Genomic DNA, 26,284 nt, shown 5'->3' with positions numbered 1-26,284 from the left:
TTTTGGGGGAAATAGGGTGATGGGATAAGAAAAGGGAAGGATGCGGGATCCCAAAAGTAAGAACTCGGGGTCACACCAAGTCCATGCGATCCCACTAAGAAAGGGAAAATCGAAAACACATTTGGGAAAAAATATCGGGCCTTGTCAGAGAGGAAGTTCCTTTGTCTTCTCCCATCTACCTCTAGGCATTCCAACGGTCAACCGTCATATCTTTGGCCACTCTTTTGGCATCTTTGAACGATGGTAAGACTTTCCAACGGTCAAGCTCTGCTTCAAGTTCCGTTTCAACTGATTTGCCTTCTCTCCGTTTCCTGCTTCAACCAGGGCAAAGCATGGCAAAGATATGGCCGTTTTGCCCTGGTTACCTTTCCTCTGCTTCAAGTTCCATTTTGCCCTGGTCTTTGAACAAGCAATGCAAAGCAGAGGATGAGAGCTGAACGATGGTTGCCTTGATTGCAGTTCCTCTGCTTCAACTCTCTCCATCGTTCGCTTCAAGCTCTCATCGTCGACACAATCTGCTCATCTCTCTCTTTCAATCTGCTCATCTCAGTTGTAGTGTCCTCCTCCCAGCCCTGAGTAAGCTTTTCTTATTTCTTCATCTGATGCTTCAAGGAATCGAAACTGCATTTAGTTGATATTTTATATGCTGCTTAGCTGCTTTATAATTTTTATTGAATGATCTATTTATTACATTGATTATTTGATCTTGCACATTAGATTCATGATATTTTCTGTTTGCTTGAGTAATCTTATTTAGTAATCCTTGGGACTTGTGCAAGATACGGACAATACACTACTTGATTTTCCTGGCAATATTCACTGCAAAATAATACACGTTTAAAACATAGATTCACAAGTAGTTAACAACTTGAGTTTCACTGTCAGCCTGATCATTGCCCTTGACAAAATATGTGTTTGTGTTGGAGGGCTGGATTGGTGTTTTTTTTTTTTTTTGCACTCAAAGAGAAGTACATGGATTGGACTTGAAAAGTTCACTATATAACATGGATAAAAAAATTTAAATTCCCATTTCAGATTACCCACCAAATTAAATTCAGCTCCAAGTATTAAAAAAAAGATAAAATGATAAAAATCCTCTAGAATCAGGTTTTGAGAGGATGATTGGAGTGGGGTTGGCAAGTTGAAGGAGTTGTGCCCAAGACTGTATAAGCTGGCTGAGACTGAAATTACCATCAGTAGCTGCTATGAAAGGAGAGGATATCAGTTGATTTAAAGTCCAAAATTCAGGAGGCCTTTACTGGATAGAGAGGTGGATATCAGTGAAATCCTGCTATCTAACTCTCAGTAGAAGCAGTTCATAATCAAATCAGTTAGAAGGAGTCCAAAATCGTTTTAAGCCAAATACTACAACATGGACAGGATAGTAGCTGCTGTAAGCAAGTTGGTTGCTGATCGGGTTATGGTTCATCTAGATTTCTTGATAAAGAGGAGCTGGGGGAATGGAAAACTGCTTTTACCGAGAGTTAGATATGTAACACTCAACATAATTATATGCTGTTTTCTTTTTAGACATCTTTCATGTTGATTTTAGACATCTTTCATATTCCCTCATCTACTAATGAAAGATTTGATCCTTTTATTATATAATTATAATTATCAGATTGGATCCTTTTATTATATAATTAAGGATAATGAAGGCTGAATGCTGATAATATAATATTTATCCATGAATCTATCTACCTAATTATTCGTCTTTCCATACATTTTGCGAATCTCTGTACATATATTTTTTTTTATAATAAAGGAAAACTTTTAAGTTCTTGCAAAAAGATTAAAATTTTAATTTTATATGAATTTTCTGTATAAAATTGCTTATATATGCAATAATTAAATAAATTAGTATAATAAAATTTAAAATATTTATTTTATTAATATATTATATACTATATATTATTATATAATTATAATTTATATAATATTATATAACTATATATAAAACAAAATAAAAATATATATATGGGCCATGCTAGGCCGGGCTGCAGGCCGCGGGCGGCACGGCTTTCTCAGTTGTGCCATGCTGTGTCAGCCCGTAGACCTAAAACCCCAGGTGTAGCATGGCCCACATGTTTGTACCGAGCCACGAGCGGCACGACCCAATTTATACCTTTATATTCACATATTGTTAATATCTGAGTAAAATTCCTATCACATGCCAGATAGGAATCAGATCGGCTTTTCACTTTATAAAGTCAAATGGACATAATGTGAAAAAAAAAACATAACTAATATATTCTATCATCAATTCAGTCAAGCTTTTAGGGAGAATGGACCTTCTTACCAAGACTAGAACTGTCACTGGTGGGAACACTTTCGGGTAACTTCCAGTTGCCTTCCTCGTAATTTTCCTTTTCATTTAATAAAATTTTCTTTTACCTTAAAAAAAAACTTTGATCCAATTTCACCATTTTTGCTTCGGTCAATTTAAGAAGAACAAAATGCAAAAAATAGAAGGGCACCATCATTGATCTTATCAGAATCAGTGGCTCATTAAGTTTGAATGGGGGAGGAGTTGCAGGACTTTACTACAGATGACATCATGAGATATTGGTCCTTTGTGGCATCTTAATTGCCTTCTAGAGGCATCTTCACTGGACGTTGGGATCCTCATCTCACCATCCAGGTTACATAATTAAATGATTGTTACTTGTGTAATACAGGGGAGCTATACTACAAGAGTAGAATGTTTCTTATTGGGTGTATGGGGAAATTGTAACATTAAAGCTTTGGCAATGTTCTTTTTATTCTTATACCTCTCTTTTCTTACTTGTTTATAGTGTTGTTTGATCCTGATGTGGATCAATACAAAGATGTATATAATACATGGTTGTATGTGAAAGTATAACACGTTGACAAAATAGGGTCATAAGTGAATCTGATAATGTTAATTTTGTTATTTATGGACCTTGCCTTATGAAATGAATAGTAGATATCTTTATTCCAAAAAATCAAAGGCACAAGAAAACTAGAAATATCCTTTCGTATTTCTTAAGTGTTCAAATTGATTTATGATGTAAGATCAAACATGGCAGCCTAATAGTCCAAAATAAGTTATCTTTCTTTGCAGACAACCCCTTTTCAATTTGAAATTATGTGGTTAAGACATCTACTCGTGTGGTTGCATATTCATGAATAATCTTCATGAGCGGTGGTGAATTTTGTGGTTGAGAAACTCTTGTTGCAAGAGTTGATTTGATTTCATGAGTAGCAGCAGGTTCCATGCTGGAGATAATGGTTCTGATGGTCAGAAAACTGAGCAATGTTTAGTGTTGTTGAAAGCTTGCTTTATATGATGTTTTGTAAATTCTGATTCAGATGAAGAGGAGGTGATTAGATGGTCTATCTTTAGAGTAAAATATGCTTAAATCAGTGGAAGTTAGAAGACTGAATGCCTAATTGCTTCTCTTCACCTAGTTTATAGGCTCAGAAAGCCCAGAATCCCGGCCCATGCTAATAAGGCTTGGTCAGGGCCTACATGAAAAATTCAAAATTCTAGCTCCCTTTTTATCTATTAAATTTTTGTATATTCTTAGACTTTTTCTAGGCCTGCTCACCTTGTGGCCTAAAAGGCCAAATAGTTGGGTGATTTCTGTGTCAACCCACTTTGTATTTAAGATAAAACTTAATTCAGTTTACCACTTTTTTTTTTTTAATTTTTTGGCAAATATTATCACCTTTTTATATATTTTCTATGTTTCTTGTGTTACAGGAACACTTGGCATTATAGAGCAATGGAGGATGCAAACTTGTAGAAATTGAGAAACCTATGACAAACTCATAGACTATGCATTGATATCTTCAAATCAAAATTCCTCATTTTGAGATGTATTTTAATCTCACGTCTTTCGCATTTTAATCTTGCGCGAAAAGGCGCAAAACGTCACATAGAAAGACGTGCATCTATCAAACAATCTTTGGGCTGTCCAGATCTTATGTTAAAAGCTCAATACATCTTTTGATTGTTAGAACTACAAGAAGATCTTCTCAAAAAGACTTGCCAAACAAGCCCTAAGTCATTTTGAAACGAATCTTGGGTGTAAACTAGCCGTAGGTGCATCATTATATCTTCGTAATGCACATTATGAGCCCAACTCAACTTTTACAATTATTGGGCTTCGATTTCTGTTTTGGGCTGACCCAGCTCTAGAAAGTTAAGATTAGTGAATCTATCTGTCACACCCAATAAAACATGTTGTGTTGGGTTTGTATCGGGCTGGTCTAACCATAAGTTGCGGCCTAGTCTTTACAAAAAAAACATAAAAGAAAAAAAAAACAAAAATTCCATCAAACTATGTAAACATAAATAAAAAGCTGTGGAAATTCTATTCATAGTCAGTCAATACTATTAATTCAACCCCTGAACCACCATTCTTGAATTTCAGCTTTTTATTTTGTTAGATGATAAAATTCAAGAATGATAGTCGGGATGAAAATAAAAAAAATAAATAAATAAAATAGTATGAAAAATTTATCCATAGTCAATCCATACAGAGTCATTTAGGCCATGTTTGGTTCCGTGGGTTTATTGGAAAAATGCCACCACATCAGCATCACATAGAAATTGTCATTTATTGTACATGAAACCACTGTTTGGTTTCAATATTGACCAAATTAATTAAAAGAAAAGAAAATAAAAACAAAATGTTGATTTTTCTCCCAGGTTTTGTTTTTTAAAGGGTGATGTAATGAGAGCTTCTAGGGGTGTTTTCAGAATAAAATATCTTGGGCCTATGCCCTTTGACGCTTTCTACTCGTTTTAAGTGGTTATGTGACCATTCCCCAATGAAAAATACAAACAGTTCCTAATGGAAAGTCAGTTAAGTAAAGCAGTTGCATAATATAGGGATTTTTGGGGAATATACAAACTATAGGATAGGTTTTAATAAATACATAAAATCATAAGGGGTATCTAAATAAATGACCCTATTATTAATTCAATCCGTGAACTACCATTCTTGAATTTTAGCATTTTTTTTTTCTGTTAGAAGCTAAGGCTGTGTTTGGTTTAAAGGAAAAAGTAGGGAAGCCTTTACAATAGGTTTACCTATGTTTCTCTACCTTTTCCTTCAAACCAAATATAGCCTAAAATTCTTGGTTGGAAAATCAGAAACATACTTCCAAAGAATGTGGATCAACAAATCTCAATGTGTTTTTCTTAAGACATGGAAAAAGGAAAGATTGAAAGAGAGAAGTATAGAATAATAAATGGAGGGCAAGGCCCATCTGCACTAGAGGAATGAACATGTGACCTATCTAAAAGACTTCCATGTTGTGGTTTCTTTAGATTGGCTACAAAATTGCCATGCACATGTAATCGGTTCATCAGTTTGGTTCTATGAGGTAGACCCGACCCATCGGTTCATCAATTTGGTTCTATCAGGTAGACCCGACCCATTTATAGCCCTAGCCTTGTCACAAAGAGCCTGTTTTTATGTGAGTTTGAACTAGCACCTCCTCAATGGAATGAAAAAAACCGAGGATATGAACTCTACCTTTTCATCCAAATAATTAGGCTGTGTGCTTGGTTTAGTAGAAAACAAGAGAAAAACATGAAATTAAAGGAAAGCTGTTAAGGAATTTTGGCTGTGTTTGGTTGCAGTGAAAATTTATTGTACTGATGTAAAACCATGGTAGTGCAAATAATTCGGGTGCAAATTTTGATTTATTTTTGTTTTAAATTTTACCCTACTTTGTTTGGTTGCAGCACAAATGAAGTAAAATAAGACACAAATCAGGATAAAGTAAAACCCAAAATAAAACTAGATAAAAACATATGGTTAGACTGGAAAAATTGGGAACCAAAAACCATTTCACCTCAATACCGTTTTTTGTCCAAAAGCCGTTTACTTGGTTAGTGATGAGGGCAGATTTGGCCCTCCACTAACATCATGACACATGGCATCTCAGAACAATTGGGTGACACCTAGAAACTTGGTTAGTGATGAGGGCAGATTTGGCCCTCCACTAACATCATGACACATGGCATCTCAGAACAATTGGGTGACACCTAGAACCACCTAGGCGACAACTTTCCTTAGCCAAAATGGAGTCCCAGCTAGTGACCTGGCACTGTCGCCGACCTGGCGACATGCCTCTGGTGCCGACTTGGTGACATGCCTCTGGCGCCGACCTGGCGACATGCCTCTGGTGCCGACCTGGCGAGTTGCCTCTAGCACCGACCTGGCGACCTGCCTCTAGCGCCGACCTGGCGACCTGCCTCTAGCGCCGACCTGGCGACCTGCCTCTAGCGCCGATTTGGCGACCTACGAGACATGCTCGCCGTCGATTTCTGCATGCATCCCATCACTCCCGGGTCTCTCGGAAGTTAGCTCTCACACCGAATGTTTTGGGAGAAACTGAGTAAGGCGCTGAGATTGGCCTACGTGCACGACTACCTCCGAGGACTTCGGAGCAGTTAGGCATGTCCTCCTAAGGATCCTAGACATGTTGCATGATGCTCACACCAAACAATGCCTATATAAAGGCCTTACCTCCAACCCCAGGGGGGAGAGGTGAAATTTAGTTCTCGCAGCTCTCTAGCTCTCTCACATTTAGCTATTTTAAAATCTCTGATTCGCTAACTTTAGCATCGGAGTGCCCACCCCGGGTAAAGCAACTCGAGCACTCTGACACTGTGTCCTTGCATGTCGCATCAGAGCCACCTCTCCAGCTCGTCACCACTCAGCTAGACATCAGAGCCACCTCTCCAACTCGTCACCATTCAGTTAGGCGTTAGAGCCACCTCTCCAGCTCGTCACCATTCAGTTAGGCGTTAGAGCCACCTCTCTAGCTTGTCACCATTCGGCTAAGCGTCAAAGACACCTTTCAGGTAAGAACCATTCAGCCAGGCATCCAAGCCACATTCTAGGTAGGGATTATTTAGCCAGGCATCCGAGTCAGCTGCCAACTGGGAGCTGTCGAAATGCGCTTCATCAGTTAGCGGACCGCTGACTTGGGCGGTCAAACCATCAACTTGAACAACAGTTTTTGGTCTTTTCTTGTTTTTCTAATTTTTTATTTTTTTTGTCAGAGCGGGTCATCCGTTCGGACTGAACAGTCAGACCGTTCGACCCTAGAATGGTTCCCTATCCGGTCCAATTTTAAAAACCTTGAACAGGGAGTGGGTGCCTTGCCTTGATCTTGGCTTGGTGTGCGGCATGGCTTGGCCCAAAGCCCAACCCATGGACCAGCCTAACCATGGCATGGCACGGGCCCGTGCGGGTTTGGGTCGTGGGCCGAGCCGAACTAACACTCCAAATTATCCTAGAGGAGGGAGGCACGGCCTGGGATGCCTCATGGGCCAGCACGACATGATTTGCACTTTGTGCGGGCCACATGTGGGTCATGTTGTGTCGACCCACCATGACCCAATTTACACCTCTACTTCAAACCCGCCCAATATTGGGGACGGGGTAGGGAAATTTGTGAATTCTCGATCCTTGATGAGGAGTGGGGTGCCTTGCCCCTGAACTCGCTCGGCATCGAGGAGTAGTTTCCTTGCCCTGAACCCGCGTGACACTGAGGACAGGGCAGGGATGGGGTAGAGTGTCTTTAACTATGGGGTAGGTAAAGGGATGGGGTGCCCTACCCTGAACCCACTCCATTGTCATTCCTATATAATTGTTAATTATTAGTGGAATTAATAAAAATGTTAGCTTTTATAATTATTTTTATTTATTTAAAATTAATCAAAATTTCATAAAAATAATAAAAAGAATAAAAATGATTAAAATTACTACAAATAATTAATAAAACTAAATTTATTAAAAATTCTTTGTTCATATTTAATTATCAATAATTATTTTTTATAAATCGACATTATATGAAGAATAAAATTATTGAAGTTTTTAGATTTTCCCGTGCATTACACGGATCCCTGCTAGTTTATTTAAATAATTGTAGCAGTGAATACCGGTTATTTTATCGGGATGGTTCTGGTCTATGATTTTGAATTTGTCTCGCCTAATAACTGTGACGGATTGGATCAGTCTTGAACCAGACCCCACCCGCTGAGATCCTATTGATTCACTACGAAAATTGGGGGGTTGTTAATGTTATATCTAATAGATGGAAAGATAAGATTAAAGATTTGTATTACAAATAGGATTAAAGATTTGTATTACAAATCTTGAAATTATTATCCGAAAAATCTCTAAGTGAAAATTGCTTGAAATTTTGATATAAATAGAAGAGTTTGTTTTCGTAAAAATCTCTACCCACCTAAAACCATGGAGGACGTTAGTAGCAGCAGTCCAACTTCGGTGAAGAGTCCGAGGAAGACCAGCGACTCCATATGGGACGTTGATTTCTCCGACATTCCGCCTGGCTTCAGATTCACTCCAAGCGACGAAGAACTCGTCGTTTCTTACTTGCAGAAAAAGCTTTTAAAAGAACGGTTGCCTAAGAACAAGATTGAAGTGGTTTCTCTTTACGATTACAGTCCACAAGCACTAACAGGTTTGCTTCTTCTCGACATGGGTGATGGTGGATGTAATCTTTTTTTCTTTTTTGATTTCTTCTTTTTTTCTGCTGTGTATTTAATGTATCCATTGATATACAGAGAAATATGAAACCTACGTGAGGCAGAAGGAATGGTATTTCTTTACCCATAGAGATCGGAAGTACCCGAATGGATCTCGGCCGAACCGGTCTGCCGGAGATGGGTATTGGAAGGCCACCGGAGCTGATAAATCGATTTACAGCGACGGTGTGCATGTCGGATATAAGAAAGCATTGGTATTCTACAAGGGGAAGCCTCCGAAGGGTGAGAAGACAAACTGGATTATGCACGAGTATAGGGTCGCTGAATACATTGATCCTCGTCCCAAGGAAAAACGCCATGACATGAGAGTATGGTTTTAATCAGTTGTTCATTCCAGTTTGCTTTGAGGAAGTTTTTCAGCCTTATTCTTATCTTTTCCTCATCTAGGCTTAATATCTGATCCGACTCTCTTGTTCTTTTCTTGCACCGGCTCTCTTGCATTCTTCCTTAATTTTATTTTGTCCATTTAGATACCTGAGCAAGTTTTCTAACTTTTTTTGTCTTTCTTATCGAGTTTCATCTTTAATTTTGAGCATACTCTTTCTCGTTTTAAATACTGAATTAATCTTTCTTTTTCTTTTAAACCCTAATCTTTTTTTTTTCGTTTTTGATGCAGTTGGACGACTTTGTTCTCTGCAAGATTTATAAGAAGCCAGAGAAATCGGGAACGACTCGGGTGGCGGGAGATCGAGAGAAGGCCAAGGTTGATGGTGAAGCCAGGGAAATCGGCAATAACCACTGTAATCTTGATATCCCATACACACAATCATCATTTTATAATGAATATATTAACATGCATAAGGAAGATCCTGAGCAAAACTTTTACACTAACGAAGGTATACCAGATCAACCTCTGCAGCATAGCAATTTAGAGTACCGGCAGAACTTTCCTAACAACGACCAGAGGTTTACAAATATGGGGTTACTTCATGGATCTGCTGAATTGGATTCAGACTACTGGAACTCCAACTCGAATTTGCACACTACTAATAATGGTGCAGATAACCCTTGCAAATCAGTGCACGGAAGCTGTAACGATCTCTTTCGGCAGTTAAGTGATTTCTTGCTTGATACGTTGTCTCCGTGTACTGCTGAAGCTTCAGTTGTACCACCAGAGCAGGGTGACGATTCAAGAGTTGTTCCACCAGTGCCACCACTCAGACGGAGGCGCTTTGATGCTTCTCCGTCACCATTGAATTACAACTTTGTTGATGTTCCCCCGTTGCCACTGCAACAATTCAATCACAACCTTGTGGGTGATCCTCTGGTGCAACTACTGAATGAAAACCATATGGGTGTTCCTCCATTATTGCCACCGGTACTCCAGCCAAGCCAGATTGATTCTCCTCCATTGCCACCACCCAACCAAAACAATGGTGGTGTTCCTCTAGAGCCACAACAGCAAAACGATGGCTGGCGAAGATGATGTTTCTGTGTGTAGATTTGTTGTGTGTATATATAGTGATCAGTATTTACATCTGAGAAGTTGATACCTAGAAAGATGATGTCTTAATTTGGGAACTAAAAATCATTCGGGTTTAACAATGAACTTTGGACCTTTGGTGGAAGTATTTTCAGTCTTAGAACTGCTATTTCTTTTCTTTGGATATTTATTTTATTAAAAGATCTTCTTAATGTTGGCAGTTTGCACAATTCAAGTATGCGTGTATATCTCATGGTCACAATATTCCCACATGGTGCAAGTCGGATCTAGCGGTTCTAGCTGGATCTTATCCAAAGCCCACGATGTAAGGACCCAAAACTTATCCAAAGCCCTCGATGCAAGTCGGGTCCAACTCTTTTAAAGGGCATCCATATTTTGACCCATTTTTCTAATTCGGGTGGAAATAGTGTCTAATTCTAATGTGAATGCCGTGTACATATTATAGCCATCCAAAACTGATTCAGACTTATTATTCCGAGTCAATGATGTTAATTCAAAAATGTTATCTCTTTTTACAAATTGCTATATTGGAGAGGTTGATCTGGTATATCTTCGTTAATAGTGTAAAATTCTTGTTTAGGGGATCTTTCAAGTTAACCAGGTTCAAAATATCGATACCCACGTCCGACACGTCCGTAGTGGTGTATCGAGCAGTATCCATAGCTTTTTTTTTATTTTTTAATTTCTTTTCGAATCTGATTCAGAAGGGTTGGTTTAAGGTCCATTTACCCTCAGACCCCGAAACACCCCTATAGGGTCGTATCAGGAAGCCCCGATATCATACGTATTGATACATTGAACCTGATAATAAACAGATGATTTTGTACGTCTGGGATATATCAAGAACTGTACAGTTATTGCCGATTTCCCTGGCTTCTTCATCAAGAACTTGGCCAGGTTGGTGCTCCGATGTTGATGTTTCTGTGTATATCTACTTTATGGAGGAGGTTGTTTCACTGCTAATAGTGGATCTTTGATTTCCAATCTTCAGTTTTCTTATTGTTTTCATTAAAATTGGCTTATTAGCATGATCATCACAGACATCAGGAATTGGATTCGCAACATTGAACAACATGGTTTTGACAATGTGAACAAGAACAAAGCTGATATGGATGAAAGCAAAAAGGTAATGGTTCTGCCCTTGGATTTGCATGTCTTTATTGGTGGTTCAGCAGTATTTGGTTAAGGGCAGCATTGATCCACTTAGGCTCACAGACGAGACTCATTTTGTGGGAGTGCAAATAAGACATGACTACAGAAAAATGGATGACCTAAATTGCCTCCAATCCAATGGCCATGACGTGACTGCCTCCACGGCCCAATCGAATAACCGACACATGTCACTCATCTCGGGAAGACAAAATGATGTCGAGCGAGCCAACCGGTCTGCTCGCCACGTTGGCTGGTCCGCCCAATGACACTAAACTGGAAGAAGCGCAACCTGGCTGGCCCGATGCACATATCGCATATGGATGCAACGCAGTACCCTGTCCCGTGCACGGTCCTCACATGGAACCCACCTCCGACATGGATCTGACCTAGAAACACAAGAACCCGTGATGCGCACGGTCTACACCCGCTGTAAAAAATCGTTTCCCGCATGGGCCGTGGATTACCTGCAGTGAGATCCGTCTTGCACACGGTAAAGCAACAACTGCCTACCACCAAGTGTTACCTTTGGCGACCCCAGTCAAGGTCGATGCCTCGCACCGAATTGCCTCGACATCAATGAGACACAAGACAGGGGCAAGTACCCCTCGCACTCGTATTCAGCATGGACTTCAACTCTTGAGAACCAAAGCTGAGGCCTTCGGGGTGCACAAGTCTTCACGGCACCCCTCGGAGGGAAGAGCGAGGACTAAATCGATGCCACCACAACCAACACTAAATGCATCCTTAGCAAGCCGAAGCCGAGGCCTAGGCCCTCACTAGGAAGAAAGCTGAGGTCCATAGCTGAGACCTCCACCACAGCCTTGAGAGTGGGGTGGGGGGAGGAGGGGGGCAAATGATGTAGGTGTAGATGGCCCGGACCAATAGCGTGGGGTGCATGCGGAAAAGAGGTCGATGCGCAGCGCGGAGCCAATGGAGCGGCTGCATGCGGTGGCATCGGATGGACGCACCCTTAGGACCGGACTGCATCCTAGCCATCTGAGCCCACTTACCTCTAGATGGCCTCAAGTATAAATAGGGGGCAACCCCCTCAAGGTAACCACCTGGACTGTAAACTACTAAGAGCTCTACAGTTTCCCGTTCGACCTCCTATTCCCCCGTACTATTTTAATTGTTGGAATCTTCGCCTCGTGTTTGCACCCGGGGCCTCTGATATTCTCTCCCTCTTCATAGGTCTGACCTATCAACCCTCGGCTACAGCAGACCTCAGACTCCTTAACCAACCCTCGATTTAGAAGCAAAATTACCTTGTTGCCCTCAACCCATTCCATGCATCAACACATATCATAATGATACCTTTTATCCAATTAATATACCATAAGCATATGGGGGAACGAGAACCAATAGAAAATTGTGTTCCTTTTAGTCTTCCTCCTTCATTCTCATCCCATCCAGCAATCGTGGTCCCAATAGACAGACCCATTCCACAGTATGAGTGCAGAATGTTTGCAAACAGTTTTGAAGCCCCCATAACTGAAATCCTTCGCTTCCAACTTATGCAATCAACACTTGATTTCTAGGTTTCTATGCCAAAACTAGCAATCAGTAGCTCCTACGCCATTATACCAAGCATGTGGATTGATTTCAATCATTTTCTTAACAGATTGTAATGAGATATGTCCTTCCATGCTAGGTCTAGAATATGTACAAACCATGACTCCCTCCTTAAAGATGAAAGCGAGTGTTATTGTTGTCCCTTTGGCTTGTTTTAGCATTTGTTTCACTTGCTTTCTGAAATCCATCAAAATGATTGGCACAAGGAAGTCCAAATGAGAGGGTGGCTAAGAATCCATAGTAGTTAAAATTCAAGAAAGACTAGAAAGAATGCATTGATGAGTGATAATTACATCATATTTATAGACTAGAATAAAGATCAAATCTATTCAAATTCAAAGTCTTAGACTCTATCTAGGACTTTATGTATTTTATCTTAATTCATCTCAAACTCTACCCTAACATAATAAATTCTATCTTATTGAGAATTTCTAAACACCTTTATCATAACAGCCCATACATCAAATTTTATCTCAATTCTCTAACAGTAGTCAAGTTCATTGCTTCCTATGGACAGCAGGAAATTAATTCAAGACCACTCATATCAGTGAACTCTTCTACGGTTCTACCCAAGCCTTAAACTCGAGATCTAATGGTTAACTCTTCTACGGTTCTACCCATCAAAGTCTCCACTAAGTCGAGATTTCCCTGTTCGTGCATTTCATTCAAGTCTGCAACAGAGTTGAGCCAACATTACTATATTTCAACTTTGACCAATTATCTATTAATTGCTTTATATGTGAGAGAGATGTGAATTTTAAGTGGAACCCACATATTGTTCCCTTAAAATTACTTGTGTTGAAAGAGTTAGATTTTTTATTTTCTTAATAATGTATTATTAATTAATTATTAAATAAAAATAACTGTTTTTTATTCTTAGTCACATGTAAACACAGGAATTGAAGTGGGACTCACCTATAATTTTTCAATTCATTTTTGGCTTGAGCAATGCCACATCATCAGGCCCTATTATTTTATGATTTATTTCATTAAACTATCAACGATGTCTCTGTTGTCTGTTTTTCCTTAAATGGGCATTTCCATTATAATTTGAGGGCGAAAATGGCCATTATAATTCAATCTCTTTTCTTCATTTGTACAACTGTATACTTAAGTCAATAAATTAATTTCCTTTTAGTTAGTTTTAAATAGGTATTAATTGCTTCCTTTAATTTTTTTTTATATTTTCTCTATGCAGCCAAATGCAAAAAATTTTCTAGTTTCTTGTCATTTTTTTATATTTTCTGTTATTGATGTGAGGTCCACATGGTTGATTTGGGTTTTGCATGTTTCCACTATAGATTTGTTAATAGGTTTTTTATGCATAACTATCTGATTATTTTGGTTTATAAAAAACGAATGAAAATAAAATTTGTAACCGGATTGGCTCTTTTTATTCTCGTTCTTACCACAAAAAGAATTTACATTTTTAGAAAAAAATTGGTTCACAGCAACATTTTTTTATTCTGTGTTTCTAATCATTTTTGTCGGTTCTAAAATTTTATTATTAGAAAGGATGAACAAGAATGAGAGTTAAATCAAACATGGCCTTAACATCTCCAATTCCTTGCCTCTAATCCAAATTCCAACGTATTTCAAGTAGGCCTCCCCAGTGGTGACGGGATCTACTCTTCACAAATGGGTGCCTCACATACACATTCACCGTGCATTGGAAACATCTCCCATGAATAATAAAAAGCAAGTATGGAAGATGTTCTCAATTCATAATAGGATGTGCGTGTGAGGCGCCTGTGAGGCGCCAGGTGTGAGGAGCAAATCTGGTTTCTCTCCCGTAAGATTGATCGATTAAATACAGGTGGCGCTACTGTAAACAACCCAAGGAAGAGCTTATGAGAGGCATAACGGCATATTTTGTGATGCCAATAGCAACTGTACCATCCAAGTATGTGGGGAACCAACTTCACAAGTAGTAGTAATCTTTTTTTTTTGGTAATAACAAGCAGTAGTTATCATTTGTAAGCTTGCAACTTCAACTTACGGAAACCCAGCCCAGGTGCATAAGGCCCATACGTAGGTTTAAGACTTGTCGTGGGTTGCCTAGACCATGAATCCAATTGTAATAGGCCCATATGTGGGTTTAAGACTCTTGTTTACAATGACAAAAAATCGGTACAATTAAAGAGGCGTTTTTTTTTTTCTTTGAGATTTTGATGGGGGAAAGTTGGTTAATGGGATTTTGATTCCCATTGATCAAGAAACCCATGTCTTTTTTTCAAATTAATGTGGGTAAATAACTTTCCCATCCCCTAGGTGGGTAAGTGATACCCATCCCCTAGGCGGGTAAATATTTTCCCACCTAGAGGGAAAATTGTCAACACTTGAATGGGACAAAAATGTTCCTTTTAATAATGGGTTTTTATGGATAAAATGATTATTACATTATTTATCTGAGAAATAAAAGAACATGGATAAATGCACTTATCTGGGTAAATGTTTCTCAGTAAAAACTTACCCAGATAATTGCATTTACTCAGGTAAGTAACTTACCAAAAAGCGAAGGAAGCCTAAATATCCTCCTTGCTGTGGGGGAGGAAAATCTTTCTGAATTCTAAGAAGCAGTCAGGTCTGGCAGTATTCTCAGCGCAAGTTGAGCCTTCCTCTCCTGTCAACCGGTTGAGTGCAACTCCTGATTTACAAAAAGGGGAAGGTTGCCCTGCTCAAGTTGAATTAGTTGATTATGTGGATAAAGCTCTTAGTTTTGGGAAGTTGTTCCTGGGGTATCCTATCCAAATATCCAATTGAACAAGATCCTCAAGTTCGGGATTGGTTTATATCTGAACTTTCTAATGGAGTGAAGGCCCATCGTCCTTGGATTGAATTGTGCTCTAGGTCGGATCTAAATTCGGAAATAGAGAGTTCTTGGTCTGGTTATTCTTCAAATCTAGTAGTGTTTCCACTCAAGAGAAAGAAGTCCAAGATATTGGGCTGGTTATTCTCACCGTAGCTATTCCTTTTTTTTTTGTGAAATGGAGAGGCAAACACAATGAAAAACAGCAGCCCAAGAGCCACTAGGTCCCAAGAAAACCAAGCACAGCCAGCAAATCCTAAACCGCTCCTCAACAAGACCTCAGCCAACCCAGATGGGCTAACCAAACACAATGAAAACAGCAACCTTTGAAAAGTAGGGAGGCAACAGCTCTAGTGACTTACTAGACCCCTGCCTCTCCTTCTGTGAGATAATTAAAATTCATCAGTAGACAATTGCTTGCAGTGATAGCAGTGGAAAGACAACGATTAGGCTCGGTCTAGCAGTGCCTATTTAGTTATGCATATAAGATGCTGAGTCCGGATCTCCTACCAATAAAAAACAGTCCTAACACAGTTCTAAGATGATCCGTGTTTATAAAACTCATGCATAGTGAGTCCCAACCTTGAGACTCAATTTGCTCCACATGGAATGCTTCTTCTCAAACCCTTGGGGTCGAATCCCTCCTTCACTAGGGTATGGGAAGATTAACTTTAAGGTTAAGGGCTAGGGAAGGCTTTCCCAAATGATCAAATATATATTGAACCTTTTTTATTTCTTAACCCAAAATTTACTCTGATTTAGGAGTAGCCACCATTAAATTTTATAAATATTTAGATAAAAATAACCTGTAAGAAAAGGCGGGGGGGGGGGGGGTAGACTTATAACAAAACTACCTCCCATAAAGCTTTCCATACAGAACATATTTGAAATATGTACACATACTAAAAGGAAATTCAATAACCCTTTCTACTAACAAGCACGCAAGAATTCATGTAATAATGACCCTTTCTACTAACAAGCACACAGAGAGCTTTGTGATAAGAGGAATTGATTCCTGACGTCTTTGAGCACAGTGGCAACTTGTTTCATGTTAATCCTCCTTTTCGACGACTCCACGGAACATTCCAGAGCTAATTTCAAAATGGATGCAAGACCAGGTCGTACCATTGACAAATCATCCATTTTGCCTTTGATAAACAGACTCTTATCTACAACCTCCATTACTGCATTTGGAAGTGATGACTTCACCCACTGCCTCAGGCTCATTTCTTCGCCAAACATTTTATTTGTAGGCCTTTTACTTGTGAATGTCTCCATTAGCATAATCCCGTAGCTGTAAACATCACTGCTTGTTGACGCTCTTCCTTTTAATCCAAACTCTGTTCATGTATCAAACTATCAATACATAGAATGAGAATGAGATTGGAAACAAAAATTTTGAACAATGAAATAGTAAAATCCAAGGGGTTGGGGGGCAGCAATTCAAAACATTGCTGAAAACACTTAAAATGCATACCAAACCTTAATAATGCTTCTTACAATCGTAAGCCTGTCACCAAGGTACAAAAATCGGGCTTGGTTTAAAGGAAATGGGCCTCTAACCAGTTTAGGGCCCACTTACCCTTAATTACTGTTAATACATTATCAAAATCTAGTTTGGGATCTTTTATTTTTTAGGTCTATTAGGCTATACAATGGGGGTAGCTTATCTTCTATATAGCTCATTTGGTTTCAATATTAATAACTTTTATCTAAAAATGGTTAAAAGCCCAAAAATAATGCATAAATGGATTATACTTGGTTTGGTTCAATCCAATTACAAATGTCACAAGTCATATTGCTCTTACGGGTGCAACTTCAATAGGTTGGGTCAGGTTAAGGATTAACCCAAGCCCAACCTGAACTGATTATTTAAACAACACTGTATCATTCCTTATAATTTGTAACAAATTACTAAAATGGGTTGGATATAGTGGTACAAGTCGTGTTGGGTTAGGCTAGGTTGAGGTGAAACTTAACTGAGCTATTGAACCCCAATTCCTAACCTTAATCCAACCCAAAGTTTTTTTCGTTTGGTTGGGATTAGTTTGGGATCAGATTGACCCGACTTCATTACTTTCTTTTGCCAAATGTTCTTATTTTATTGATTCATGGGTTGAGGTTGGTTCGACTTTCATATTATGTATGTAAAATGGAGAGGGTTAAATAAGGCCACTACCCAATGTCAGTCCCAGTTGTCTGGGATCATGGGAGGGGTATACTAGATATGGTCCTGACCTTTGTCTGGGATCATGGGAGTTGTCTGGGCCATTATCCAAAGTGGCTATGCTCTGACTTGAACCTATATTTTTATGCTTTCAGCCTGAGATTTTACCATTACACTAAATAATAGCCCCTAAAAAGTATATAATTATACAGTTTAATCACGTAGGTACAACATTGTAAGCACATTCAGTGAGTATTTAGAAAAATTTTTGACACCTATCCCTTAAAATATCCCCAACAGCCTATCATTGAAAAAGATTAAATACAACTTTTAACAGTTGTCAAAATACTTATTAAATGTGCTTATTATGGTGTACTTGTAATTATAATGTTTTACAAACTTTTTACCTAATTTAAAATTGTTGACATACATATATACATTTACATGTATAAATAAATATTTCCATAATATTCATAGATAGAAATATGAATTTTAATTTAAGTTGGATATATGGGTAAGAAATTACCACCCCTACTCTTGATTTAACTCAAGTTTGAAAGGGAAGTGTGTTTCCTAAGCTTAAATGAGTAGCTATTTAATTTGAATAAAGGAGTTTCTTTTATAAATGTATTATCATATTTCTTTTATAAATTACATACAATACATGCACAAACAAGAGTGCAACTCAGGTTGGCCGAAGTTAGCGTTTTACCCCGCTATGGGCTCAAGCCTTCGGGCCAGGCCCATTCAAAATTTGAGAAAAGCCCAACCTGAGCCCGAGCCAAGTTGATTTTGCTAACACAGGATTCAATATTAATTTATAATCTTAGATGGTGTTCTACAATATGAATGTTTTTGCTTTCTTTTCTTTTTGAGATCACCGCATCAGCAAAAAGTTGATCAAATATGTTCTTGAATCGTGTTTTTGTTTTGAGAAACCAAAACAAAAGTTGTTGTTTTATTTTAATAAATGTTCATGCTTTTGAAACCATTCAAATGGGGTTTTTAAAATGAAAATAAAATTTGGAGTATAGATATTATATGGTTCATGAAAATGATAAAAGATCATCAGATGAAAATATGTTTTCTTTGGAGTACAGAAATTCAAGAACATATGCTTCTGCACCTTTGTTCTGAGGACCAATTCATTTTCAATTCAGATGGTTTCAATTTGTTTTTGGAACTCAGAACAAGATAAATAATTGACATTGGAGAACATACTCAAAGTGTGCAACATCTTGACATCTACAGAGAATGTTATATTCCCTAGAATTCTTACCGCAACTTCCTTACGGTAAATAATAGAATTTTAGCAAAGTTAAATTCCTACCTGGTGCAATGTAGCCCATTGTTCCAAGGGTGTTGGTTTGTATTGCAATCTTATTTGCAGTTAATATCTTTGCAATTCCAAAGTCACCAACATATGCTACCAAGTCTTCATCAAGGAGGACATTGCTTGGCTTCAAGTCACAGTGCACTACAGTCTCTTGATAATCGTGATGCAGATATTCCAATGCACAAGCAACATCTATCATAATGTTGATTCTTTGGTGGAGATCTAAGAAATGCTTGTCCGAATATAACCATTTTTCAAGGCTTCCATTTGACATAAACTGCATAACCAGAGCTCTAAAATTGTGGTTAGAGCAAGTGCTGATTATTCTGACAAGGTTTCTATGTCGAACATTGCGCATAACTTGGCATTCTGCACTGAAACTCTTAAGTGTTCTCTCATTTTGCAAGTTCAAAACCTTCACGGCGACCATCACTCCATCAGATAATGTTGCTTTGTATACAGAACCAAAGCTCCCTACTCCAAGTAAGTTTGCAGCATGGAAGTTATTTGTTGCATGAAGAAGCTCTCGGTGCACAATCCTTCTATATCCCATTTGAACTGGTGGATCAACTTGTGGTGGAGCAAGTGACTTTCTCATTCTATGTTTTGTTGACAGAAACAAAACAATGATAATAACCAAAGCAATGGTAGGAAGAATCCATTTTTGTAGAAAAGATTTTGTTCCCGACTTTGCAGAAATAATGGTACAGGATGGAACAGGTAGTTTCGACACACCACAGAGTGCTTCATTCCCTAAAAACGATTGCACTGTAAAGTTTGCAAATGGTCCTCCGCCTGGAATTTTTCCTTGAAGCCTATTATATGATAAATTCAAGTACTTGAGGAGAAAAGGTTTCTCCAACGACGTGGGAATCTCGTCTGATAGGTCATTAAAAGAGAGGTCCAAGAATTCCAGACTCAGCAGGTTGCCTAAGGATTGTGGGATTGGGCCTTGGAACCGATTCTTTGATAAGCTCAAATAATTTAGTCTTTGCAGGTTGCCTATAGTAGCTTGAATATTACCAGTCAACCGATTGGAAGACACATCCAGTTTTTCTAATAGGTTCAAATTTCCCACTTCCGGAGCCAAATCGCCTTCCAAAGAATTATGTGACAGGTTCAACAATAAGAGATCTGTTAGGTTCCAGAGGCTCTGCGGTATTTTGGATATTAACATATTGGAACCGATGAAAAGGATATTTAGCCGATAGAGATTCCCCATGCAGTTTGGTAGGTGCCCAGAGAGCTTATTATCCTCGAGAACCAGTTCTCCCAACTGTACCAAAGAACAGAGACCATTCGGAATGGATCCTTCTATTTTGTTATGACTGAGGTATAACCTTTGAAGTTTCTTTAACCCTCCAATTGTTGGAGGTATGGTTCCACTGAGTTCATTGTCGCTGAAATTAAATGTGATTAAATTGCTCAAGTTACCAATTCCTATAGGAATACTACCCTTGATATGACTCTTTTCTCCTCGGAAGGCTTCAAGAGAATTAGAAAGATTTCCTATAGAATCTGGTAGGATGCCATTCAGTGGATTACTCCCAATATACAAGTATTTCAAAAATCTACAACTTGTCAGGGAAGTGATAAATGTAATTTCTTGGAGAGAGTGAGGTTGCTTAGTTAGCTGATTGTCTTCTATATCAAGAATTCGAAGCTGTTGCAAATTTCCCAATGTTTTTGGGACTGGTCCGTTGAAGAAATTACTGCTTAGATCCAGAACAGTTAACTGGGAAGCGTTTGTGATAGAAAGAGGTACTGGTCCACTGAGACGATTCCCAGTTAGATATAGTCTTTCGAGATTTGGAGTCAGAAGTCCTATGTTTGTTGGAAGATACCCTGAAAGGTGATTTAATGGAAATGCAATAACTTTCAGGGTTGAGATGTTAAAAATCTTTTGTGGTATTGATCCCACAAAGTTGTTGATGCCCAACATCAAGATTTGCAAATTTTGCAGATGGCCCAATTCTTCAGGGAGGACTCCAGTCATGTTATTTACTCCCAATTGAAGTAGTGACAGTTTTGAAAGATTACCCATGGATGGAGGAAGAGTACCTGTGAAAGCATTGTGGTCTAGATAAAGCCCTTCAAGGTTGGATAAGCTTCCAATTTCTCTAGGCAGAATTCCACTAAAGTTGTTGCGAGCTAATGCCAGATTTTGGAGATTTGTGCATTGGCATATACTAGAAGGCAAGATTCCATTAATTTGATTGTTGCTTAGAGCAAGGTTTACAAGGTTAGGAAGGCGAAGTCCAATATCCATGGGAAGATCACCGGAAATGCTGTTGTTCATGAGATATATAGCTTGCAGACTTGAGATGTTAAATATATTATAAGGAATGGGACCTGTCAATTGGTTGGCAAACAAAGCCAATTCCTGTAAACTCAGCAGATTACCAAGCTCCTTTGGAATACTTCCTTGTAGACTGTTGGAGAACAACTGAAGCCTTTCTAACAATGATAGGTTGCCAATGGAATTTGGGATAATGCCAGTAAGACCATTATCTGCAAGGAACAAGAGATGAAGGTTAGGTAGCATTACAAGCTCTGGTGGCACTTCTACAGTGACTTTGTTGTTTGACAATGACATTTCTTCATCATCAATTAAGTTCCCTCCACTAGCAAGGGTAATGAAGATGGTATAGTAGTGCTAGTAGTAGGGTTCTGACCCAATCAATGTGACCCATCCATTAACCTTCTTGTTTACGTAGTGAATTGGAAGAAGGTTGGAGATGGGCTGAATCATCCACTAGATAATCTTAAATGGGTTAGGTTCGTTTTGGTTGTGGCCTTGTGGGTACGTGTATATCCACTCCACTCAGAAACAGAAGTACTTTCCTATGTAGGTGGTGGGCCATAATTAAATTATAAAAACATAAAACAAGTAATATACAAAAATTATAGAAATTTTGTAAAAGAGAGTCGGCCATGTCTCTAATATTCTACATTCATAAAGGCAAAAATTAAAAAAATTAAAAGGTGAATAAATATTTAACTCATGACCCACTACTTGAGTCAAACAGTTCAACAGGTCAATTGGAAAATTTATAGGCGGTTGACAAGGACGACCGTTCTTGGGTCAAATTATCCAACCATCTGGTTCAAACCCCGGTCAGATCGTTCTTGGGTTCAAAACTGGATCTGGACCCATAACCAGTTCCTCGGACAAATGATCTGATCGTCCAGTCCAGCCTGGCTTTCAGAAACATGACATGTGGATCTGTCCTACCAGTAGGTTTTACTAAGACAAAAGCAATGTTGGTAATTATGTTTCGGAGTTCACATCTCCTCCCCACAAGGGGCCGCCCCACAATATACTACAACACATCTCCACCGTGTATTGAGAACATATCCGATGATAGTATCAGAACCGTTGTGGGGTGGCCCCTTGTGGGGAGGAGATGTGATCTCGTTGCTTTGCTAGACTGCTTAAAGGACAAACAAGTCCAGCTTGCCAGTTGGTGGGTTGGATAGAAGACCTCTACATGCTCTCTCACCTTTCCTTATCTCCATTCATCTTCAACTTGATGTCTAACTATCATCATCTCATTAATTCCCATTGTTCTTCCACTTCAGTTCAAAATTCAAATAATGTATAATTACATCCATTAACTCTGATTAAACCTTCTATATCTATACTAGCTGGTATAAAATGTGGAAATAGCTCTCCACGTCTTTTTAATTTTTTTTACTAAAATATGAGAGTATAAATTGTAATTTTAATACTATTATTCATTTCATTATATTCCCTCTTAAGTCATTAATTCCATTCTCTCTTATTAAACTTTATATTAATTTTAACATCAAGTTTCATTAATTAAATCCGTGAAAATATAGAGAAATTATCTAAAACTCACCCTTACTTTTCAGCATTTCTCTTAATCTCATCATAACTTTTTAAAACATCCAAGGAATCCAATATCAATGAATTTTTGTTTTCCAAAACTCACCATATGTTAGAGCATCATTAACTTTCATTGATATATAAAGTTGTCCAATAGCATAAATGCAATTTTCATGGTCAAACTGCCCCTAAATGGTCAATCAGCCTTATTAAATAATTTTTTATGACTAAACTGCCCCTAAACCCCCAACTGCAAAACCCCATTTTGAAAGCTTTCAAAACACAATTTAGAAGCCTCAGTCAAACTCCCCTCTCATCCAAGCCCTAGCCGGTGAATAGACCTCCAGCAAACCCTTACGCACTCTTTGTGCCCAGGGTGAATATCGGCTTGATTCTGGGCATTTGTGTCCAGAATCTCTAGTTTTTCAGTTTCATCGTATAGCATGAGTATCAGAAGCATGAACATCCCCGCTGATGTATGAAACTTCAGAATTCCCAACCAAATAAATAACTAAAAGCTAAACAAAATTGAAACGGACTGAATATTATAAGGCCCTCTCAGGACCAACCTTGAATTATTCTGTGGGCCTTTGGGGCCTCATCTATGATAATCTGTGAACAGGTTTATCCCTTTATAGACGGTTTTTTGATAGGTTAGTTGTTTAGTGGGATTTACCAAATAAACTAAGAACAAGTTCGCTTGCACATGGAGGGGACTGACGGTGCTCTGTTCGATGGTTGAACAGAGCTTGGCTTTCTGTGTTCGTAGGTTGTAGTGGAGGAGAAAGAAGAAGAGAAGAGAGAAGAGAAGAGGAAGGGAAGGAGGAGGACGAAGGAAGGGAAAGAAAGAAGTAGAGAAGAAGAAGAGAGAGAGAGAGAGAGAGAACTCTATTTTTTTCGTTAAAATGCCCATAGCATCAAGTAAGAAGGGCTCGCGATCGGTGCACTGGACGAGTGAACCCGCAAATCAGAGTCGCATGTCGACCAGGAGAAGGAACGCGTACCGTTAACGTTCCAAGTCCAGTTAGTCGGGTTCGGCGGTTCAACCAGCCGCAAAATGACAAAATGGAGATCAAAACCCCTGACAAATCTCATTTTTTACTTTCCCCTGTATGCTTTTCCCCTGGAGACCAAACCCTACACACACTGTGACCCGAACCGGTGACCGTCAGCGGTGACGACAGGAGTTCCAATGGTACGTTTCTCTCTCTTCTTCTTCTCCTTCTTCTTCTTCTTCTTATGCTCTGGCTTTGAGTGCGCATTTCTTTATATTGGCAGTAGACCTCTTCATGGCCGGGCTCGAGTTTGGCTTTTGCCAAATACACAACACCGAGTTCAGGTCTCTAATAAATAGTTTGGTCACTTGGTTGTTAGAGATAATAAGAAAATTTTGAAAGATTCAAGATGATTGAACATGGTGTTAGCGAGTAGAGTGTAGGACATGGTGTTGTTGCCTATGAAGAAATCGGTTTTTGAAACTAAGCGGAAGATTCAAAAAGAGATGTATTGGTGGTGGATTCGAGTTCATCCCATTGCCGCCTCTAATGCATTATCAGAATTTGAAGAACAAAGCCGAAGAATTATCAATGGATGAGCAAATAATGGGCTAAAGGGGTGTGAAGTGTGAACTGTGAAGAAGGGGGGCTGTGGTGAATACTGAATAGAGATGATTACCTGCAAGTGACAGGACACGAAGCTTAGATAGCATCCCAAGCTCGGGTGGCACATCTCCGGTGAACTTGTTGAATGATAATGAGATGACTTGAAGCTCTTGGCATTTCGATAAACTGGGCGGAATTATTCCCTCCAACTGATTGTTTTCCAAATGGAGCAGCCTCAAACGAGGCAAATAGCCAAGCCCATAAGGTACCTGGCCATGGAAATTGTTGTTGCTGAGGTCCAGTACCGTGAGGAAGGAAAGGTTGCTCAACTGGGGCTCGATGGTGCCTGAAATGCCCATAGAAGAAAGATTCAGGGCAGTGATTCTTTTCCCATAACCACTGCAAGAAACTCCAATCCAGTTACAAAACGACGAGTTGGTGCTCCATTTTTCTCCCAAGACGTTGGAATCTCGATCAAAAGTTAGCTTTGCTTTCCAGGCTAGCAAAACTACTGACTCATCGCTTATGTTTGATGAAGATCTAACCAGCCATACCATGCATGAACTCAACAACAATTGAGTATGGAAATATATGAAGGCCGTCTTTCCCATGAAATTAACTTGTAACTGCAACTAGTGCTTCCTAAACCGGACTTGTATGAAAGCAGGTTGGAGATTACCTTCCTAGCAAAAACACGAAGACTTGGTGAGTCAACCCAAAACGAATAAGTACTTAAATATGCCAAAAGGTCAAAAAGTCAAAAATATTGTTAGGATTGAATTGGTAGTCTCCGGGATTAGGAGACTCCGCTGAGTTAGGATCGAATTAGGAGTAGGAGTCTACGTTTTGAGTTTGAGTTCCTGTAAACTTAGGAGATTCGATGGTTGTGTATGGCTGTGCATATATATCTAAATCTTCAATGAATGAAAATAAGAAAAAGCAAACCAGAAAAGCTCTGGTTTTACATGGTATCAGAGCCATGAGAGGTCTGTGTTCCAAGACCTCTGGAGATCAGTGGCGGCAACGACGATATTTGGTGCCGGGAAAGGAGAGACTCTGCACGCTAGATTCCGTTCGAGACTCCGTCTTCCACAGAGTTCGATCTTTGCCTTCGTCCTACCAAGACTGCAACCAGCGGTGGAAGCGGCGATCTGTTACCAGCTATGCGAACACTGAGAGGTGGGAATCGTTCCAGCAGCGGCGATCCATTACCAATGTCGTCTTTCGTACCAGCGGCGGCGATCTGTTACCAGTGGGCGATCTCTTACCAGTGGCGGCGATCCATTACCAGTGGTCGTGTTTCGTTCCGGTGGCGGCGATCTCTTACCAACGGCGACGATCTGTTACTAGTGGGCAATCTCTTACCAGCGGCAGCGATCCATTACCAGCGATCACCTTCTTTCTGGAGCAAAAGCTTTAGAAGAGGTTGGTTGCGGATGACTCACGAGTTCGGTTGCAATCCCAAATCCGACGAGCTGCTTTTATAAGGACTGACGCGCGAGTTCGGTCAGTGCAATCCCAAATCTGAAGAGCAGTTTTTTTTAAGGACTAAAGCCCATCGATGAACGAAAACAGAGAAAAGAACAGAGCAGTGGTCAATTGACAAGGAATGTGATCTCGCCCTATCTTCTATCAACCAATGACAATCCAGGCACCATTATCACACAGATCCAGCTTAGAGGCGACAACTATGATGAATGGGCTCGAGCAATAAGAACGGCGCTGCGAGCCAAGAAAAAATTCGGCTTCATCAATGGATCGGTGAAGCAACCTTCGGACGATTCGGTGGAATT

At 39.3% G+C, this 26,284-nt stretch overlaps 1 protein-coding gene, 1 long non-coding RNA gene and 1 pseudogene across 2 annotated transcripts; 1 reads left to right on the top strand and 2 right to left on the bottom strand.

Annotated features, from left to right (window-relative positions):
- The first annotated feature begins 61 nt into the window (after positions 1–61).
- On the top strand, positions 62–3,989 carry LOC148843235 (uncharacterized). The gene is made up of 2 exons (XR_016102815.1): positions 62–576; positions 3,728–3,989. It is a non-coding gene; the product is annotated as an uncharacterized LOC148843235 (long non-coding RNA).
- Positions 3,990–12,448: 8,459 nt separating this feature from the next.
- LOC148843234 (proteasome subunit beta type-5-B pseudogene) lies at positions 12,449–13,229 on the bottom strand (annotated as a pseudogene).
- A 3,280-nt stretch (positions 13,230–16,509) lies between these two features.
- Positions 16,510–25,048, bottom strand: LOC148843233 (uncharacterized). The gene is made up of 3 exons (XM_088959385.1): positions 24,565–25,048; positions 19,035–21,551; positions 16,510–16,877 (listed from the first exon to the last, which is right to left on the bottom strand). The coding sequence occupies exons 1-3, from the start codon at positions 25,046–25,048 to the stop codon at positions 16,510–16,512; spliced, it is 3,369 nt and encodes a 1,122-aa protein (XP_088815511.1).
- Between the last annotated feature and the right edge of the window lie 1,236 nt (positions 25,049–26,284).

This window comes from Nelumbo lutea, chromosome 8 (genome assembly GCF_056320005.1).
Source record: "Nelumbo lutea isolate HS-2025 chromosome 8, American lotus-T2T, whole genome shotgun sequence".
NCBI lineage: Eukaryota > Viridiplantae > Streptophyta > Magnoliopsida > Proteales > Nelumbonaceae > Nelumbo > Nelumbo lutea.
Note: the sequence above shows the minus strand (reverse complement) of the source record. Positions and strands in the feature narration are given on the sequence as shown.